Genomic DNA, 8519 nt, shown 5'->3' with positions numbered 1-8519 from the left:
GGGTCTCGCTCTTGCCTAGGCTGGTCTCGAACTCCTGAGCTCAAACGATCTGCCCACCTCGGCCTCTCAGAACGCTAGGATTACAGACATGAGCCACCGCGCCTGGCCTACTTTTTAAAAATATTTTAACATATAACGTGAGTCAGGATAGACTAGATTATGGTATAGTAACAAACAATTCCTAGACCTCAGCGCTGTAATACAAATGTAGTTCTTATTCATTCTACATGTTCAGCGTGGTTTAGTAAGAGGCCTCTGCACATCACATTTTCTCAGAGACCCAGGCCTATGGGTGATTTATCTCTACACGTGCTTCAGTAGTTGTTGGATCAGTGAAAGGGCAACATGGTTAATAATGCACTGGCTCTTAAACGCATGTGCCTGAAAGTGTCAACTACCATTTTGTCTATTGACTAATGCAAGTATCATGGCTGTGCCTAACTTCAAATAGAGGAGGCAAGTACCATCCTCCTGTGTGTACAAAAAGGGAGAGCTGCCACAGCATGCCTTCTGGTTACCAGTTATTCAGCTTGTCAAACAATCAAAGGTCTCATTCAGTTACAGCGTCAGTCCCAAAGTTGAGAATCTCTTGGTGTTGCTGGGCATGGTGGCTCATGCCTGTAATCCTACCACTCTAGGAGGCCGAGGCAGGAGGATCGCTTGAGGTCAGGAGTTTGAGGCCAGCCTGAGCAAGAGCGAAACCCCATGTCTACTAAAAAATTAGCCAGGCAACTAAAAATAGAAAAAAATTACCCAGGCATGGTGGCACATGCCTGTAGTTCCAGCTACTTGGGAGGGTAAGGCAGGAGGATTGCTTCAGCCCAGGAGTTTGAGGTTGCTGTGAGCGAGGCTGACACCACAGCATTCTAGCCTGACTGTTGGCTCAAAAAAAAGAATGTCTGGGTGATTACTGGTATTCTAAACATCAAGGAGGTGGTGCACAGGTGTTTCTACATATGGTCCAAATGTGGTTCCTCTTACATTCAGAGATCTGTAGGCTAAAAACACAAGTTATCTGTCACCCATACCCGATGTACAGTTGTGGCAAAGGAATGGGATAGTCAGAGCAAATACTCCCATTCAAGCAAGGACACAGTACAAGATAGCAGTTTCTTATTATAGTCATTCTGAAATCCAAATGAATGGCCGTTTTAAGGAAACCCTTCTTTGAGAATAGGGAGAATTTTGTGATCGGTTCCCTGTGGTCTCAGGAAAGGCATTCCCAATCTTTGGTTCTTCATGGCTCTGCTTTGACTCTCTGGGATACTCTTCCTTTCTTAAGATAATTTTTTTTTCTATTTTTAGTTACCCAGCTAATATTTTCTATTTTTAGTAGAGATGGGGGTCTCACTCTTGCTCAGGCTGGTCTTGAACTCCTTAACTGAAGTGATCTTCCCACCTCGGCCTCCCAGAGCGCTAGGAATTCAGGTGTGAACCACTATTCCTGGACTAATTTTTTAGCCTGTATAATTTTATATCAAGATAATAAGATACTTAACCATTTAATTACTCTTGAATGTTGAACTTGGCTCTAGTTTTTGGTCATTTTAATGAAAGTGACAGCAAATATCTATATAAGCAGCGTTTCAAAATTATTTGCATTATCTTCCTATTGTATTAATAGTTTCTTAGTCCTGCTTCCTCCTTTTACAGACTAGGAATCTGAGGTTAATATCTCTGATCACACAGCTTGTAAGTGGTACAGCTAGGCTTCCTGCCCAGGCAGCCTGGCACCAGAGTCTGCTCTTGATCGCTGTATTCATCTGCATCTCCACTGAATTAAACCTTAGTTGGCTAAGAGACTGTCACTTCATGAAGTGTTTCTAAAATTGCATTGCTTTAATAACTTGCAAGGTTGAGCATTCTTCTCTATGAAAATGTGTTAACTAATGACTTTTTCCTATAGTTTGTAGTCTTTCATCTGGAAAATTTGGGACATTACTTAGTGGCTCATGGGACACCACTGCTAAAGTCTGGCTGAATGACAAATGCATGATGACTTTGCAGGTACAGTACTATATGAATATTCCTAGATAATAATTAAATTTGACAATTCTGTGGCAACTTAAATTGATAACCATTTTACTCACAGGGTCATACAGCTGCAGTATGGGCGGTAAAGATCTTACCTGAGCAGGGCTTAATGTTGACGGGATCGGCAGACAGGACTATTAAGCTGTGGAAGGCTGGAAGATGTGAGAGGACTTTTTCAGGTAATATCAGGGTAGACAACTTTTATAATATCATTGCTTCTTATTTGCTCAGATGATTTTTTTCTCAAAAGGTTGGAAGCTTGGAAATGGTATTTGAAAAACATCAGTATTTGAGCCACTTAATTTGGGTGAATGTAATTTTCCTGTCAGTTAATACTTAATGTCTTTTTAAAAGATATAATGAAACCTTTCATAAACAACATAATAAATAGCTGTCTGAAAAGCTGTAATATTTCTATACGCTTCTATATATTATACATGTGTACTTTTTGGTGTGCAGTTATATTTTTGGTTGTCATTTTAACACATTCAGCCTGAAACTTTCAAGCATAAGCCTTACTGATGGTGGGCCAGCAGAACACTTACACTGATGCATCTGCTGATAGTAATATCACCAATTTATTTGCGTGGTACTTACATTTTTGGTGTGAATTTTTATTGGGTTTTGTTTGTTTGTTTGTTTGTTTTGTCTCTTTATTTTCTTCTTAAAAGTTGATCGCCACCCTGGATAATATGTAAGAAGTTCTTTTTTGCAGATAAAAGTATCTATTGATGGAAAATGGATGATGAGTTATAACTAAGCTCCCTCTGTTTCTGCTTCAATATTTACTATATATGTATTAAATCATTACTAATCTGTGATAGCTAATATAAATCAATAAATACTGAGCATGGGAAAGTTTTGACTTCTGATCTTCATTAGATCACAAGCTTTAATGTTTTGTTCTTATATTTATAGGATATTTACTGTTTGATGTATATTTCTGTTTTATTTGAACACCATATATTTTATGAATTTTTCTTGTTATTGGGGAAGAAAAATTGAAAATTCTTCATTGAAAATGAAGAATTGTTGGGGTCAAAATACTATTTCTAGAGGGTTTTAGGAAATAATTGGAAAAAGATAGGATGAGTATAAAATAACTTCCCAAAACTGGTGATAAAAAAATATTGCTAAAGCTAAAATACAAATTTTGGTTACCAGGCTTTTCCACAGAAAAAGAAAAATAAATTTCTTTAACTTGAAGATCGGTTTTTACCATTGACTGATATATTTTTATAATGTTAGCAAAATATATAGCGCCATCAACCAGATGATCCATTTTTTTGACTTACATGATCCTTTTTTTGATGCAGGACATGAAGACTGTGTAAGAGGTTTGGCTATTTTGAGTGAAACAGAATTTCTTTCCTGTGCAAATGATGCTAGTATTAGAAGGTGGCAAATCACTGGCGAGTGTCTTGAAGTATATTATGGACATACAAATTATATTTATAGCATATCAGTCTTTCCAAATTGTAAAGGTAAGATTATTTGATGCTGTATATTTAAAATTTTGTATTGAGCATTATTCTATCCCATTCATGAGAGGGAGGAGAGGTTATTACTTAAATCAAATTAATGTCTGTGACTTGAATAATTTATTAACTTTACTATATAAGTATCTTTTTCCTAATGAAGAAAATTGCATGGCCATCTTTATATTAATTCTGATTAGATGGTCATGTCGTAAAAAGCCCTTAGGTATCTGAGGATAGGCTTTGTGTAATTTATTGGCACAAGGTACGGGATGTAAGATGTGAAATAAATTTAAAAATGTGGTTTTTGTAGCTGTATATGGTATAAGTGACAAATATATAAAATTTAAAAGCGTAATTTTAAAACTTTTGGGTTTAAAATAGTATATCTAGGCCGGGCGCGGTGGCTCACGCCTGTAATCCTAGCACTCTGGGAGGCCGAGGCGGGTGGATTGCTCAAGGTCAGGAGTTCAAGACCAGCCTGAGCAAGAGCGAGACCCTGTCTCTACTAAAAATAGAAAGAAATTATCTGGACAACTGAAAATACATATATAGAAAAAATTAGCCAGGCATGGTGGCGCATGCCTGTAGTCCCAGCTACTCGGGAGGCTGAGGCAGTAGGATCCCTTGAGCCCAGGAGTTTGAGGTTGCTGTGAGCTAGGCTGAAGCCACGGCACTCTAGCCAGGGCAACAGAGTGAGACTCTGTCTCAAAAAAAAAAAAAAATAGAATATCTATTTAGAAAGATGGTATGTATAAATATACTTAATTTTATTTATTCAAACTAATTTTTCCTGTGTTCATTAATTTTAGATTTTGTGACAACAGCAGAAGACAGATCTCTGAGAATCTGGAAACATGGGGAATGTGCTCAAACAATCCGACTTCCAGCTCAGTCTATATGGTGCTGCTGTGTCCTAGACAATGGTGACATCGTGGTTGGTGCAAGGTATTTATATTCTAGTCAATCAATAAATATAATTTATGTGCCTAGGCGCTTGGTAGGTACTAGAGTGTACAGAGATAAGCCATAAGGAATTTCAGGTGAACTGGGGTGACTGCACATTTCTATTACTAAACAAAATAGTGGTAAGTATAACAGATTTTATACTAGTGATACTTGATATATTAATACCATTATTGTACTATAAGTTGTACAGTCAAGACATGGAATTCAAGGGAAATTATAGAAGGTAGGGATTGGTGTAGGAAAACTTTCTGGAGAAGAAGAAATTGGAATTGGATTTTGAAAGATAATGAGTAAGAAAGGAAATGAGAATTTTTCTGTCAAAGGGAACTGTAAATTTCCTTTATGGGAATGAATGCGATATGCATAGGAGATGAAGGAAAATGGTTTGGAGGACTAATGCTGGGAAATAATGGATAATAGGGGCCTAACTATGGAGAATGGTAAATGCCAGGTATTTTTTAGATTTATTGCTTGGGGTTAAGGGGTTGTAGCTCTTAAGCAAGAAATGATATGATTAAAGCAGAACTTGTGAATTATTAAATAGTAGGTTGGATTTAACTAGTGGTGACATTGGAAAGGAAGGTAAATTAGAAAGCAACTATAGAAGTAGGGGTGTGAAATTATAAAATGCTTGCCCCATGGTGTTAATAGATAGGAGATAAAAATAAATAAGGTAGTTCAGAGGAAAATGATCAGAAAGGGGATGAAAGAAAGGATAAACCTTCAAACTTTTGGTGATTGGCAGTCCCTATTAATAAAACCGAGGAAGTAGGAGAATTGATTTGGTGCAAAAGATGCTGACTGTGGCTTTTGACTTCCTGAGGTCTGAGTGAGAGTGAGCCACACTCATGTCAGTGGATCATGGGCAGCTGGACTGGAGCCTGTAAGAACTAAGACTAAGATAAACATTTCCACGAAACTGCCAAAAGCAAACCATAGAACACCTTTCTCTGAGGGAAGAAATAGAGAAGAAGAACAGAAGACTAAGAACTGAATCTTGTGATATATTGTGGATAGAGAAAAAGAAGCCAGTAGGTTAAACAGAACAAAGGAATCCTATGTTGAAATTCAGGGAGATGGAAAAGGAGAGTTTTTGGAGGGACATTTTCAAAAAGTGTTTGAGGGGTCAAAGAATGGAAAGTTAGAAAAACATTTGGATGTGATTTTGACGATGTTATTAGTGACTCTTGACACCACATTTTGGTAGAAAATGATAGAAAAAGGGCAAATCAGAAGAATTAAAGGGTCGTTTGAGGAGAGAGATGAAGGAAAGGATTATAGACTATTCTGGCATTGATGGCAAGAAGAAAAAGAAGGCGACAATTTTAAGGGATAGAGGATCTAATAAAGTAGAAGTGTTTTATTTTTTGCCTTGGACAGGGGTTGATTTGTTGGCTTACTTCACCCCCCACCCCAAAGCATATTTAAAGTTGAAGAAAAATAAACCTATTGAAAGAGTGAAATTGATGTTAGTGGAAGATTAAGTAAGAAAGAGGTTTTCTGTACAATTGGGTATGATTAATACAGTTGAAAGTGGCTAACTTGCCTCTCCTATCTCAAAATTTAGAATTGAAAAATCATGGAAATGAAGAAATTTTTCTGAGAATAGAGTTTGAGGATTGCTATCAAGTCCAAACACGAGGCTGAGGTTACATTGCTAGTTACTAGTATAGTAAAGGAAGACCATGTTTCCCTACTGACCATCTACTAAACTTGGAGGCCCTTGTAAAGTAAACTAGCCCACTACCCTTCTCTGTACCATAATACCTATATAAAGTTGACTTTATATACTACATTTCTAGATTTTGATGATGGTAAGTATTTAACTTGGAATTGAAAATTATATTAAATATATATGTGTTCTTTTTCAGTAACTTCTCCCTTAAATAGTGGAAGTAAGAGAGAGTAATGTATGCCGAAGTCAGCATAGTTCTATACTCAGCAATAAATGTATAGTAATGTTGCTCATATTCATAAATACAGATTATTTTTGCTTTGGATTATTCAGATGTGATAATGTTAATATACTATAGCAATGACTTTTAAAATCAGTTTGTTTTTCCTTATAGTGATGGTATTATTAGAGTGTTTACAGAATCAGAAGATCGAACAGCAAGTGCTGAAGAGATCAAGGCTTTTGAAAAAGAGCTCTCTCAGGCAACCATTGATTCCAAAACTGGTGATTTAGGGGACATTAATGCTGAGCAGCTTCCTGGGAGGGAACATCTGAATGAACCTGGTAAATATTTCAGTGTATCTAGTAGTAAAAATGCCACCATATTTGCCTATTGGAGTAATTAAGAAAAAAATGTTGTTTTGCTGGTGTTTCAGTGTTATTCTCGTTGCCATAAACCGTTATTTGAGAATTTTTACTATTACACATAATCACTATGAGAAATCGTGTTCTTGCTTCTGCCTCACAGTTTAGACTTTGAGCTAAGTTTCCCATAACTAGGAGTTTAGAAAAAAAAATCTCCTGATGCTTAGCTCATATATGTATATAGTAGGTACTCAGAAATCACTCATTTCATATACTTTCTAGTTGATTGGATTCCCTGAGAGGAGCTGTACAGACTAAATATAAAAATGAGTTTGAATAAAGCAATATCTACTTAATGAGTTGGAGATCATTTGAGTTTGAAGTCAGAGGACGGTAGTCATCACAAATGAGATCTTGTGTTGTATGAATCTGTTTCCCATTAACCAGTGCTTCTCAAAGCTTGGTTCGTGGACCTCTGGGGATTCTGAGATCCTTTCAGGATATCCATGAGATCAAAACTAGTTTTGTTTTATTGTTTTACTTTAATCAAATTAATTAATTTATTTTATTTGGCAGGGTCTTGCTCTTTCACCCAGTCTGGAGTGCAGTGGCGCCATCAAGGCACGCTGCAGTCTAGAACTTCTGGGTTCGAGTGATCCTCCTGCCTCAGCTTCCTGAGTAGCTAGCACTACAGGCACGTACCACTGTTCCCAGCTAATTTAAAAAAATATTTTTTTTAGAGATGGAATCTCACTATGTTGCCCAGTCTGGTCTTGAACTTCTGACCTCAAGTGATTGTCCGGCCTTGGCTTCCAAAACTAATTTTATAATACTAGATGTTATTTGATTTTTTTATATTGCGTTAATGTTTGCACTTACGGTTCAAAAGCAATGGTGGGTAAAACCACTGGTGCCTTACTACGCAAATCAAGGCAATGGCACCAAACTGTTCAAATAGTTATCATGTTCTTCATTGGCATGTGGTTATAGTTTAAAAAAAAAAAAAAAGCCATTTGCCCCTAAGAATACCCTTGATGAAGTATTAAAAATTAACTTTATTATATCTTGATCCTTTAGTACACATCTTTTTTAATATTCTTGGTAACAAAATATAAATTACACATAAAACACAAAAATACTGTGATGTTTCAAAGAAAAGCACTTGTGCAGTCATTTGAGTTGCAGGCTAAACTGTCCTTTTTATTATGGAGTGCCATTTTTATTTGAAAGAATAAATAATTATGGCTATTCAGGCATAGGTATTTGACACACTTTTTTTTTTTTTTTTTAAATGAACAAAGTGAGCATGTCACTTTAAGGAAAATAACTGACAATATTTGTTGCCAAAGAGGAAATTCAAACTTTCAAGTGAAAATTGAAATTTTGGAAAATTTATATCTGCCACCAGGAGCTTAATAGCTTCCCAATTCTAATGATATCAGTGGTAATATTTACAAATGCCATTTTTTGATATTGAATGATAAAATAATGTAAATATGTGAAAGAGCTGGACAATCAGTGAACCAGTATTTTCCAAGTGACCAGTACGTGATGTCACAAAGGCATACATGAAAAAAAGATTCATTCAAAGTATACGATCGACCACTGGATGTTAGTGTAACCAAGCATGAAAAATTCACTGATGTAGTTGCAGATTCTACATTGTAACCTTTAAAAAAACTAGTACTTAATAGAATATCCACATTTTCTGAAAAGGCTATTTAACTGACTCTCTCTTTTTCAACTACATGTCTATGTGAAGCTGGATTTTCTTTGTA

At 36.2% G+C, this 8519-nt stretch overlaps 1 protein-coding gene across 1 annotated transcript in view; it reads left to right on the top strand.

Annotated features, from left to right (window-relative positions):
- The window catches only part of PLAA (phospholipase A2-activating protein), a 59759-nt gene that overhangs the window by 36548 nt on the left and 14692 nt on the right, over positions 1-8519 (top strand). Inside the window, exons 3-7 of the mRNA XM_012646296.1 lie at positions 1907-2007; positions 2093-2213; positions 3351-3518; positions 4325-4460; positions 6551-6720. Of these exons, the coding sequence (XP_012501750.1) occupies positions 1907-2007; positions 2093-2213; positions 3351-3518; positions 4325-4460; positions 6551-6720 (696 nt within the window). The remainder of the gene's footprint in view (positions 1-1906; positions 2008-2092; positions 2214-3350; positions 3519-4324; positions 4461-6550; positions 6721-8519) is intronic.

Source organism: Propithecus coquereli, unplaced genomic scaffold, assembly GCF_000956105.1.
Source record: "Propithecus coquereli isolate 6110/MARCELLA unplaced genomic scaffold, Pcoq_1.0 Scaffold106, whole genome shotgun sequence".
Taxonomy (NCBI): Eukaryota; Metazoa; Chordata; class Mammalia; order Primates; family Indriidae; genus Propithecus; species Propithecus coquereli.
Note: the sequence above shows the minus strand (reverse complement) of the source record. Positions and strands in the feature narration are given on the sequence as shown.